This window comes from Tursiops truncatus, chromosome 17, assembly GCF_011762595.2.
Source record: "Tursiops truncatus isolate mTurTru1 chromosome 17, mTurTru1.mat.Y, whole genome shotgun sequence".
NCBI lineage: Eukaryota > Metazoa > Chordata > Mammalia > Artiodactyla > Delphinidae > Tursiops > Tursiops truncatus.
This window is the reverse complement of record NC_047050.1, coordinates 45179115-45192732: the sequence shown is the minus strand read 5'-3', so window position 1 is coordinate 45192732 and position 13618 is coordinate 45179115. Positions and strand designations below refer to the sequence as shown.

Sequence of the window (13618 nt, the reverse complement as noted above, 5' to 3'; positions counted from 1 at the left end):
GGATTGAATTTAAGAAATTAAACAAATTTGATATTTGGGGAAATATTCTAAGTGTCCATGTAAAATTAATTTGTGTGTGGAAGTTTCAGATGGGTAAGATGAAATTGAATATGACAGTTAGTAAGTGCTATTTCCATATAAACATTACATAAATATCTTCCATTGATATATTTGCTTTTCATACATTCATAACAATTTCAGGACTGAAAAGAACCAGAGAGGACTATTAGTCTTTCTTCACGTAGATGAGACCGGAAACTTAGTGGGCTTAAATGAACCCAGTTGGTAGTAGATGAGCTGGGAGTAAACCCCAGATTTCTTGCTATCCAGTGAGTATTATTTCCAGTACAAATGGGTGTACATTTCAGATGGAGTCCACCATGATTTTTTTCTTTTTTTTTTTTGCGGTACGCAGGCCTCTCCCCGCTGTGGCCTCTCCCATTGCGGAGCACAGGCTCCGGACGCGCAGGCTCAGCGGCCATGGCTCACGGGCCCAGCCGCTCCGCGGCATGTGGGATCTTCCCGGACCAGGGCACAAACCCGTGTTCCCTGCATTGGCAGGCGGACTCTCAACCACTGTGCCACCAGGGAAGCCCCCACCATGATTTTTAATATTAGAAAATTTGATGTCAGTAAACATTTCTTCTGTCCCCTTCCTAACCTGAAATTTGCTTTTGAGTTCTTGACTTGTTATTTTCTAGCATCTTGATACCCTCAAACCTTACTTTAGTTTTATAGATATTATTTGCCTGGAATGATATTTGGAGCCATGAAAGCATCATTTAATTCTTAATCTCAGTTATTGTCCAGCTTTGAAAAAAGCTTTGACAAGTTTTGTGCCCCCCCCCCCCCCCCCGTATTCTTTGTGAAAACGCTAGAGACAGTGTTGGGCTAAGAAAAAAGGAATGGAAATGAACGGGTTTAGTTGTATGCTGGTGAACAAGTTATCTTTCGAAAGTGTCACTACTATGGCTTTTGGGAAATAAAACCTTTCTTAGTCTTTTCTCACAGTCTGGCTCTAGTCTGTAGTCTGGTGAGGAGTTTTATAAATTACTCATAGTCAGTGTGGGCTGAGGAGAATGAGAACTCCTGCCTCTGCTCCGGGTCTTCTCAGGGCTGTTGTTATTGCCCAGAATGGAGCCTCTCAGTTTGGAGCCTCCTAGTCTATTTTCTTCTCCCCATTTTCTAGTCAGCCTTCTCTCAGAGCTCATGAGTTCCACAGTGCATTATTCTTATGGTGTTTTATCTTGCCTTGAAACACAGATATGTGCCTTATAAATGAGCAAACTGGGATTTGGTCAAAAAGCTTGACTTTACAGGACTGAAGAAGACACATTTTTGTTAATGAAAGGCTAGAAAAATGAAAATGTATTTTATTGAGGGCCAAGTCACACATGATCTGATGTTATTCTTTGGAAGTGAGAATAAAATCACTAGTGAGTATTTACTTCTTGGTAGACAAATTAAATATGGCATCATTTGAAAGTTATTTTTGCTTAGAAATACGATTTAGTGTTGGACATTTGCTTATGCATATTTTAGTGTTTGAAAGATACTACTCATCATTGAACAGTGGTTAGAACTTTATTGGATAAAGTAAAATTGAAGGACAACTGGCTCCTATTAGAATCTCTTTATCAAAATAATTAGATTATTTGGCCATATGTTATATGATTGGTGGTAGCTTTTAAATCCTAAACTGGCTTTAAGGCATGATTAATTTTGAGTATGTATACCACTTTCGTCTGTTAGGACGAATGATTGAAATTTGATTTCATGTATTTTTGTCACTCTCTAGAAAGCAAAACTTACAGAATTTCCTGTTAATTTACTGTTCTAATTTTTTTCCCTGTTGTTCCTAAAATGCTCAGTTTATTTTTAAGAGAATAATTTCTGGAAAAGTTTTCAAAGGCATTTGTTTTGGTAATTTAATAGAATTGAACTCTTAAAATCTCTACATTTGAATACATCTTTGTATTATAAAATGGCTTCCTTAGGTTGACAAAAGTGCCCAATTTAAATGAGTATTACAATATTTTATATTAATTCAAGACTGTTTCTTTGAGAGAAACAGCAAAATCATAATAGATAACATGAGTTAATATCTTTCTGTTACACAGCCCTTTGAGATTTTTCTAAGCATATTCAATACTCTTAAAAATGTGAGGTGTTATCCTTATTTTATAGATATGGGTTTTAATTTGTACAATTATGTGTCACAAGGTGATTCAAGAACTTTTGAGACTATTCTCACCTTAAGCCAATTTGGCTTTTGCATTGTTTCTGTCTCTTTATATTAAATTCTTAATATATATGTGCTTCCCAAATATTTTCATTTCATCATGTACGTGTACATTCAAGAGTCTCTTGGCATATGTAGTATGGTGTTTAAAAACTGGCTTTCCATTGGGCGTTGGTTCAAGTACCAGTTCTACTGCTGGTTTTCTAAATAAACTCTAGAAGCTTCAGTTTCCTCGTCTGTAAAATACTAAGATGATGATGACTGAAGTTGCAATGAGGTGGTGAGGGAAGGCAACTGCAGGGTTGACTTGTGATCTTTTCTGGGACAGAAATCAAAGATAATATAAAAAACATGCTTGCTTAGTAAAATTTTTGTATGCTACTGTTAGAGATCACCAAATCAGAACTGTTTTGCTTACAAAGGCTTTGTACATGTGGTTTATTCATGTTTTGTTTTGTTTTTAAAGGTTACGGGAAGTTTCAGAGAAACTGAACAAATATAATTTAAACAGGTAAGAGATTTAAGATATTTTACATTTCCTAAAAAGAATGATTTTGTTTTAATTAGGAAAAAGTACTCATATTTAGGCAGCAGCTATTAAGAAAATTTTAATCTAACTATCAAATTTTTATGGGTTGCATTCATTTGAATTATAGTTGGTATTCATACTGATTTTTAAAAACTCTGCCATACCAAAGAGCTATAATGACTGTGTAGATATAATAATTTTTTCAATTATTCCTTTAAAATATGTAAATATTAGTTTTTTAAAACAGGCTTTACTAGCAATTTTTTTCTTTTGTTAATTGGATTTTCTAAAAAACCCTAGGATGCATTTGCCATTTAAAAAATAATTTTGTTTGCATACTTTTCTTTATTTCCCAGCCATCCCCCTTTGAATGTGTTGGAACAGGCTACCATTAAACAGTGTGTGGTGGGCCCAAATCATGCTGCCTTTCTTCTTGAGGTAAACCGTTTACCCTACGGTAGAGAAATGAAAATGGATGTTAAAATACAGCTGTGCATCATCATGTGTCTTCCTTTTCAACCGTGGAAAACAGCAGTTTCTTGCAGTAGTTCTTCCAGAGACCACCCAGTTCCGTTTCCTAATTGTATAAATCCTCTGGCCCAGAGAAGGCTTAAATGATTTACTAGAGGTTGAAACTAGTTAGTAAGAGAATGGAGAAGTTCCTGATATCTAGTCATTTCCTTACTCTGAATTCTGTTAGATGGAGATATTTTAAATTATTTTTACTGGTTTTATGATAATGTATACAAACCATACTTCCCCAGCTCAGGTGTGAGTACCTTCTAGAAGGGAGCTTATTTGTTGCCTTCTGAATTGACAGTGATAGGTACATAATTTGTTTGTTGAATAAATTCAAGTTTTAATACACATTTTTACTTTGGAAGTTTCTTCTATTTTCTTTGCTTCTAGGATGGTAGAGTTTGCAGGATCGGTTTTTCAGTACAGCCAGACCGATTGGAATTGGGTAAACCTGACAATAATGATGGGTAAGACATTATGTCCTTTCCATTTAATAAATATTTAGCTCTTAAAGGTATTATATTACACCTGTGTTTTGATTTTTGGGAACCCTCAAATTAAAAAAAAAAGCATTGTAGAAAAGGAGATGCTTAAAATAGAGTGAAATGGTTACTTTGTAGTTTGATTTTAATTTTTATGCAAGCAGTGATTTATAGCTAAAATATTTGCATTAAAAGTAGCAGAGGAGTCAGTGATCACTTAACAGAAATAGATTACCAGAAGAATGATGTGTATGTGGTAGGGCCCAAGACAGATCTGGCTCTTTGAGTGAACTGACTTTTCGGATCATGTTTTTTCCCTTTTAATATTCCCAAGTCAAGTAGCTCAATTTGAAAATGACGGAGTCTTTAAAATTTTGGCCTTTATAAGTGACGTCATATAAAAAAGGTTGCTAGATAATGTATGATGACTTTCAGTTGACTGCTTCTAAGGAAAATATGATTACTTTAAAAAATCTAAGGAACAATTCATTTGCAGTTAAACCGTGAAAACAGTTTCAAACAGGAACTGGATTGTTATGAGGCTAGAAATTGTTAGGTTTGCTCTTTGATCTGAAGTATCCATTCAGTAACAATAATCAGAGAATTGTTAGGCTGATATTGTACCACAGTAAGTCCCAGAGTAGTGAGGCCTGGCTTGTTCCTAGGGATTTTGGGACTGTTCTGTGATTTTTCTACCTTTTGTTTTTTTCCCAGGTCAAAGTTGAATAGCAATTCGGGGGCAGGGAGGACATCGAGGCCTGGTAGGACAAGCGACTCCCCGTGGTTTCTCTCAGGTTCCGAGACTCTGGGCAGGCTGGCAGGCAACACCCTGGGGTAAGCTGTGGTCAGAAGATGGCATCCGCGGGTCTGGGTTATTGCTCTGTGAGTGCTCATTTCAGAGTTATCCAGCGATGGAGTGAGGGAACTCCTGAACTCTGAGCAGGGGCTCCTGTCGCTCATGGTGAGCCACCATGATAAAAAAACCCACATAGGCTAATCACAGCTAACCTAGGTTTTTGTCCTTCTAAAAATGTATAATGACTGCATGCATTTATCGTGTCATTTATGTTATTTAAAAATTTTCAGTGATACTATCTTTGGTCTCATTTGTGACTAATTCTTGGGTAAAAAAAAATCTAACATTTCTTTCTAGTGTTCGAATACAGTAGTTCTTTCTGAATTAATTTAGTGAGGCTTGAAACGATTATGTAACTGAACTTTAAAGCCTTTAACGAAGTTTTTACTTTAAAAACATTATAGTGGTATACTTGACACATAACATTATATTTGTTTCAAGTGTACAACATAACGATTCAGTATTTGTATATATGTGTGACTCTTGAGCAATCTAGGGGTTAGGGGCACTGACCCTCTGCACAGCCAAAAACCCACTTGTAACTTTTGACTCCCTCAAAACTTAACTACTAATAGCCTCGGGTTGACTGGAAGCCTTACCATTAACGTAAACAGGTGATTAATACATATTTTGTGTGTTATATGTATTATGTACTGTATTCTTATAATAAAGTAAGCTAGAGAAAACAAAATGTTATTAAGAAAATCCTGAAGAGAAAATATATTAACAGTACTGTACTTATTGATACCGTAAGTTTACATCATCTGTTTATAAGATGAATTGTCTGTCATTACCTATATGTCCTATATGATACAAAACTCTAGATGTTATATGTATTACTAACACTAGACGTCAAAAAGGAAGAGATAATGTGAAAAATTCGTATTTATTTACAGGTATAGTGATTCATGAATTGATAGCAAAGCAGCAGCAGCATGATTACCTCATGGTAGCCTAACCTATACACTAATGAATGAATTGGTATAAAAACTTTATGGCATATAGTATCACATGATATATATAGTCATATTCATCATATAGTATTAGAAACATTGTTACACTAAAAAAAACCACGCTGGGCTTCCCTGGTGGCGCAGTGGTTGAGAGTCCGCCTGCCGATGCAGGGGACACGGGTTCGTGCCCTGGTCCGGGAAGATCCCACATGCCACGGAGCCGCTGGGCCTGTGAGCCATGGCCGCTGAGCCTGCACGTCCGGAGCCTGTGCTCCGCAACGGGAGAGGCCACAACAGTGAGAGGCCCGCGTACTGCAAAAAAAACAAAAAAACAAAAAAACCCCACGCTTACCTGTTATGATAGGCTGATATGCAGTTTCTCCAACCAAGAGAGAGAGAAGCATTATATATGGTAATGTAATTCTATGAAAGCAAAGGGGTAAAACAGTAAGAAAACTAACACATTATTAATTTTATATTAAATATCACCTTATGCCTATGTAAGCATAAACTAGTGTCTATAAATATTTTATGCATTCATGACCTACCTTTGTCTTAATTTTTTTTGATATTTCCAGGCTACATGATTCATCTGTGAGCTTTTTCAAATCACTGCAAATCTCCAAAAATTTTTCCAATATATTTATTGAAACAAATTCACATATAAGTGGATCCACACAGTTCAGTCTGTGTTGTTCAAGGGTCAAATGTATTGTGAAATGATCCCCACAAGAAATTTAGTTAACATCCACCACCATATATAGTTACAAATTGTTTTTCTTGTGATGAGGACTTTTAAGATCTGCTCTCTTATCAACTTTCAAATATGCAGTACAGTGTTGCTAACTATAGTCACCATGCTGTACATTATATCTCCATGACTTTATTTTATAACTGGAACTTTGCACCTTGTTTTTACTTTTAAAATTATTTGTAGAGTTCTTACTTTTTAAACTAGATACTCAACTCTTCTTCCATTTTATCTAAAGTTGATATGCTGTCAACTAAAGGAATCATATACAGATTCCAAGCCAGATGATTTTATTCATTTTATACCTTGATTTTTGAATAGCCAAATTTTCTGAAATTACTCATTTAATGGTTAGATAAATGCCAAATCAGTCAAGTCAGCATATGTGTTCAGAGGCTGATCAGAGAAATATTAACTAGAAGCAAATTAAATTGTTTGAAAATATAATTAAGGAGAAGATGTTTTTTAAACATTTTATTTTGACTCTGAATTTCTAGGTAAAGTTACATTTAAAAATTGAGGTCCCAAGGTACTTATTTTCTCTTTTTTGTTTTTATGCCGAACTAAATTTAATTTGAGGTCAGAGGGAGGTCATTTAGTTGAGTGCATCCTTTAGCTTATTCTGTGCTAGAACTGTTCATAGGAAACATAGCTCTGGTTTTTATTAAAATGTTAGATATCTCCTTTTAATGGTTCTATGCACACACATAACATAACAGTGTATGATAAAGAATTCTGAAAATAATATATATAAACAAATGGAATTTTCATTTTATTTGATAAATCTGCAAAAAGTTTATATTTAAGAAAGAATAAATTATGTATGATACTATGTGAAACTTTACCTGTTTAGAGATTAAAATTTAGTTCTTTTTTTAGTTGAGGGGTTGTCAAATTACAGCCTACAGGCTAAATCCGGCGCCTCCTATGTTTACTGAGATACGGCCATGCTTGATGTTTTATTTACTGTCTGTGGTTGCTTTTGTGCTAAGATGGTAGAAATGAGTTGTCATGACTAAGACTGATGAGCCTACAAAGCCTAATAAATAAATGATTTACCATTCTGCTCTTTACAGGAAAAGTTTGCTGATCCCTTATTTAGTTTATACATTTATGTAGTGGCATTTGTTCCTAATCCTGTATTCTTTATTTATTTTTAAATTTAACATTTCATTTTGAAATAATCTGACTTTAAAAAGTTGCAAAATGTCACCCAACTTCCCCAAATCTTAACATTTTACATAACCATAGTCCAGTTATCAAAACCAGGAAATTAACACTTATCAGTGCTTAATCTACAGAGTTTATAAAGATTTCACTGCCTGTCCCATGCGTACCATTTCTCTGCTCCAGGATTCAATCCAGGATCCCATATTGCATTTATTGTCATGCTTCTGTAGTTTCCTCCAGTCTGGGACAGTTTCTCAATCTTTATCTTTCTAGACCCTGATGAGTTTGAAAACTGACTGGTTATTTTGTGTAATGTTTGAATTTGTCTATTATTTCCTCACAATTAAACCCAGGTGATGCATTTTTTTAAAGTCTTTATTTTTTAAGAGCAGTTTTCAGGTTCACAGCAAAAATGAGAAGGTGGTTCAGGGGTTTTACATATGCTCCCTGTCCCCACACATGTACAGCCTCCCTTGTTATCAGTACCCCCGCCCCCCCACCCCGAGTGGTCCATTTGTTACAATTGATGAACCTACATTGACACATCATCACCCACAGTCCATAGTTTACATTAGAGTTCACTCTAGGTGTTGTATGTTCTGTGGGTTTGGATAAGTTTATAATGACATGCATCTTCCATTACAGTATCATATCAAGTAGTTTCACTGTCCTAAAAATCCATTGATCTTTTTACCATCTTCTTAGTTTTGTCTTTTCCAGAATGTCATATAGTTGGATTCATACAGTATGTAGCCTTTCCAGCTTGACTTCCTTCACTTAGTACAATAGTATGCATTTAAGGTTCCTCCGTGTCTTTTCATGGCTTAATAACTCATTTCTTTTTAGTGCTGAATAATATTTCATTGTGTAGATGTACCACAGTTTATTTACACATTCACCTGCTGAAAGACATCTTGGTTGCTTCCAAGTTTTGGCATTATGAATAAAGCTGTGTCCTGGTTTTTGTGTGGACGTAAGTTATCAGCTCCTTTGGGTTAAATACCAAGGAACATGATTGCTGGATCATATGGTAACAATATGTTTAGTTTTGTAAGAAACTGCTGAACTGTTTTCTAAAGTGGCTGTACCGTTTTGCATTCCCACCAGAAATGAGTGAGAGTTGTTGTTGCCCCATATCCTTACCACCTTTGGTGGTGTCATTGTTCTGGATTTTGGTCATTCTAATAGGTGTGTAGTGGTATCTTGTTTTTTAAATTTGCATTTGCCTGATGACATATGATGTGAAGTATCTTTTTATATGCTTATTTACCAGCTGTTGATCTTTTCTGGTGAGGTGTCTTTTAAGGTCTTTGGCCCATTTTTCCATCAGGTTGTTTGTATATTTTGGATAAGCCTTCTTTATCAGATGTGTCTCCCGCAGATATTTTCTCCCAGTCTGTGGCTTTTCTTTTCATTATCTTGACAGTGTCTTTTACAGAGCCAAAGTTTTTCATTTTAATGAAGTCCAGCTTATCAGTTATTTCTTTCATTGTGCCTTTGGTATCATATCTAAAAAGTCATTGCCAAACCCAAGGTCGTCCAGATTTTCTTCTGTTATCTTCTAGGAGTTTCATAGTTTTGCATTTTACATTTAGGTCGGTGATCAGTTTTCAGTTAATTTTTGTGAAGGTCTGTGTCTTTTTTCCATGTGGATGTCCAGTTGTTCCAGCACCATTTGTTGAATCAGCCGTCTTTGCTTCTTTGTATTGCCTTTGCTTCTTTGTCAAAGATCAGTTGCCTCTATGGGGGTCTATTTCTGGACTCTTTTTACTATTCCGCTGATCTATTTGTCCATTTTTTTTTCTCCAATAGCACGCTGTCTTGATTACTGTCGCTTTACAGTAAGTCTTGAAGTTGGGTAGTGTCAGTTAGTCAAAAGAACTTTGTTCTTCTTCAGTATTGTGTTGGCTATTCTAGGTCTTTTGCCTCTCCCTATAAATTTTAGAATCAGTTTGTTGATACCCACAAAAAAACTTGCTGGGATTTTGATTGGTATTGCAGGTGATGCATTTCTGGCAGGAATACCACAGAAGTGATGATGTGCCCTTCTCAGTGCATCGTATCAGGAGGCACATGGTACTGATATGTCTCATCACTGGTGATGGTTATACCTCTGATCACTTAGTTAAGGTGGTGTTTGCCAGACTTCTCAACTGTAAAGTTACTGTTTTCCCCTTTGTAATTCGTATGTATTTTGTGGAGAGATACTTCATGACTATGTAAATATCCTATTTTCCATCATACTTTTGCTCATTAATTTTACCATCCATTGGTGATTTTTTGCTTTAGTTGTTACTGTGGTGTTGGCCAAGTAGTGATTTTTTTGTTTTGTTTTTGGCCATGCTGCGTGGCTTGTGGGATCTCAGTTCCCTGACCAGGGATTGAACCCAGGCCATGGCAGTGAAAGCACCGAATCCTAACTGCTGGACCACCAGGGAACTCCCCAAGTAGTGATTTTTAAAAACTTTTTTCATTATTTCTTTTGTACTCATTAACTGAAATTTGACTGTAAAGAAGAACTTTCCCTCCTTGCCCACTTATGTCTGTTTCTATTGAGTTATTTATATCATTATGGTCTCGTATATTTGTTTTATTTTATGGTTTATAATCCATTGCTGTTTATGTCGCTCAAATTGTCCTAGATTTAAATCCTCTTCTCTTTATAAATAAAACTTGGATACAGCCAATTATAATACACTGCATGACAGAATGACTGAGAGTAGTGGAATTTTATGACTTTGCTAATAACATATGTAACAAATATAATAATAAAGTAGTACATTTGAGCTTGAATAAAGCCTCAGTAGACCTACTCCAAAGAAGGTTGGGGCTAATTTTAAGACTTTAAAATGTGGAGAGAATCATTAAAATTTGAGTCCCCCTTACTCACCCTGGCTTGCACTCCTGTTTGACTCATGTATTTCTGTCTCCCTCCCCCTCCCCCTCCCCCCTACAGTGGACTCTGTGTAAGCTTTCTTTAGCATTGGGTTTCTGAATTGCACTTTTGAAAAATGTCACAGTGTCCCACTGGCTAAGCCATATGTTTACCTTTATTTGGTCTTGCAGATGTCCACAAAATGTAAACACTTATTAAAGGCTGATTGTTTCTCTTGGCCTCTCTGAAATTTTTCTCAGTTTGTTGATAGTGAAATTGTGATCCGTTATTCTGTAAATTAAGAAACTTTAGAGTCAAAAATACTATCCTTCATAAAAAATTTTTTTTCTTGAGTTGTATAGTTTTTTCCCCCCATTTGTATTGATTACAATAAACTTTTAAAGAAGCTTGCAATTTACTATATGTAATAGAGAATCTAGAACAGACAGATCTTGAGTCCCCAGAGGGGATTTTTATCTGCAAATTTACCAAATGCAGTCATATGTGAAAGAGACTGTCCCCACAGACCTTGGTCTCCAACCCCTTACCTTTGGAGTCCTGGCTTGCTCCCTTTGGGTTCAGAGAAGTGTTGTGAATTAGGGAGCAAGTGGTCTCTGAGAGATGCATTTGAAAGATTTTGGGATGACTGGTACTGTTTTTCTTTTCCATCAGCATGGATAATTGAGAATTGATCATTTATTATAACTAATCATTCTTAGGAATACATAGCAGTCAAAATTCCTGGGACTTTGAATATTTTTCCCTTTGGTGTTTTCACTAAATTGGCAGGTTTACGTGCTAAGTATTTCTAGCTGCTGTCTTTTCCCCATTCATAATTACTGAAATTTATCCTGGGAGATATTTTAAAAATGTCCTGGATATTTTTGTTAAACTTATTTCAGACCAGGTTAAGGGCAAGAACACCAACTTTATTTGGAGAAAAAAAGACAGTTTGTGTTGGACTTCCCTGATGGCGCAGTGGTTAAGAATCCGCCTACCAGTGCAGGGGACACGGGTTCGATCCCTGGTCTGGGACGATCCCACATGCCGTGTAGCAACTAAGCCGGACTACTGAAGTGAGTGATTTAATGATTCAGTGCCACAACTACTGAAGCCCACGCACCTGGAGCCCATGCTCCGCAACAAGAGAAGCCACCGCAATGAGAAGCCTGCGCACCACCATGAAGAGTAGCCCCCCCCCCCCCGCTCGCCGCAACTAGAAAAAGCCCGTGTGCAGCAACGAAGACCCAACATAGCCAAAAATAGATAAATAAATACTTTCTAAAAAAGAGTTTATGTTTAATAGGATGTTTAAAATGGAAATATTAGTATCAAAAGTCTCTATTCCGTTGTTTGTTATCACTGGCTATAATGGATGATAGGTATAAGCTGTTTTTCATTGGTTTGAGCTACCGTATTTCCTTCGGAGTTTAATTTGAGCTGATAGTACAGGATTTGAAAGGAAAAAGCCAAGCAGGCCATTGTAATTGTAAACAGCTGAAGCTGGCCCCAGTCTAAAAAGGTGGTAAGATAGTAGGTTGTAGGGCTTCGACAAAGTAAGTGGACACCCCATTTTTATTTTATTTATTTATTTATTTATTTATTTAGGTACGCGGGCCTCTCACTGTTGTGGCCTCTCCCGTTGCGGAGCACAGGCTCCGGACGCGCAGGCTCAGCGGCCATGGCTCACGGGCCCAGCCGCTCTGCGGCATGTGGGATCTTCCCAGACCGGGGCACGAACCTGTGTCCCCTGCATCGGCAGGCGGACTCTCAACCACTGCGCCACCAAGGAAGCCCTCGGACTTTTCTTGTTTTTGATGCTGTACATTTTTTTTAACCAGCCAATCAAGTATATGGACCAGACTTGACCCATGGGCTTTAAGGTTGCAAGCTGTGGATTAATTCCATACTCAGTGTGATTTTCTCAGTTGACTGGAGTCACTTTGTGTACCTTGAGTATTATATGATGGGGTCAAATTGTAGGATTAATTTGATGAGCAAAGTATGGATAGAAGAAACTGGTTTTTCCATTATTATTATTTTTTTTTGCGGTACGCGGGCCTCTCACTGTTGTGGCCTCTCCCGTTGCGGAGCACAGGCTCTGGACGCGCAGGCTCAGCGGCCATGGCTCACGGGCCCAGCCGCTCTGCGGCATGTGGGATCTTCCCGGACCGGGGCACAAACCCGTGTCCCCTGCATCGGCAGGCGGACTCTCAACCACTGCGCCACCAGGGAAGCCCTTTTCCATTATTTTTGAGTTTAGTATTGAAAATTATATAACTCACTGTAATTATAGATAAAAAGGGGATTCCAGTACTGTCTTTTGTGACCACTAATAAACCTCTATTAATGTATACTTAGTCTAACACATTGCTCTTTCTCTGGATAGCAAGCTGGTTAGAGGAATGTTCAGGAGCAGTTGAGGCTGGTCGGCTGGTAGATTGTTTGGATTCTGATAGAAGAAATCCTGCACTGCGGGTGCAAGTGGGAAAACGTGGTATTCTCCATGGTAACGGTCAGGTTAATGAATGGGCAAGCCAGAGATATTTTGACCTTTGTCTTTCAACTAACCTCAGGTGAGGGTTTGTGTAGCAGAGATTGCAAATTGGCTTAAAGGCAAGAATTTGAATGTTCTGGATACGCAGGTATTCTCCACTCTTCCCTGTCGTCTTGACTTTACTTAGAAATTAGTAACCTATCTACCTCTCGTGGAGATTGGAGTTTGTGATACCTGTAAGGTCTGCCAGGAATAGCTGTGTACTTGGATAGTATACCTGATCAGGTTTCCAGTATTATTTGCTTAGGGGGAAAATCATATGCATTTTTCGGTAGAAATATTGAGTCATTACTTATATTTATTTTGGCCATATAATGTCTGAACAGGGGCTTTTTGGAGTGAAATTAATAATAGGCTCAGACAGTAGGCTTACTCTGGCATTATCTCAGGCAAACTGGGACATATAGTTACCCTAATTATATCTTTTTAAGACTCTTTAGTATGGTTCCTCCTGTTTTCAAGTTGAAATAATATATGTAGCTTTTGACTGTTAAAAGCTTCCAAAAGAGTGGTTCCACCTGACTTAATTTTAACAACTTACAGGAAACCATGAAGTAGAAGTGCTGATTTAATGTTTGTTTTGAATATCTGTTTGTATGTTTCATTGATCCTATATTATTTTCTGTTGCGTAATTGTCACAAAGCATATAAGTTGAAAAGAAAACTTGTCTGTTTTTGAGAGTA

At 37.0% G+C, this 13618-nt stretch overlaps 1 protein-coding gene across 8 annotated transcripts in view; it reads left to right on the top strand.

Annotated features, from left to right (window-relative positions):
- The window catches only part of UBR5 (ubiquitin protein ligase E3 component n-recognin 5), a 141681-nt gene that overhangs the window by 35804 nt on the left and 92259 nt on the right, over positions 1-13618 (top strand). For all 8 annotated transcript variants that reach the window (XM_033843190.2, XM_033843194.2, XM_033843192.2 and 5 more), the window contains exons 2-5: positions 2709-2753; positions 3128-3209; positions 3681-3757; positions 4487-4606. In XM_033843190.2, the coding sequence (XP_033699081.1) occupies positions 2709-2753; positions 3128-3209; positions 3681-3757; positions 4487-4606 (324 nt within the window). The remainder of the gene's footprint in view (positions 1-2708; positions 2754-3127; positions 3210-3680; positions 3758-4486; positions 4607-13618) is intronic.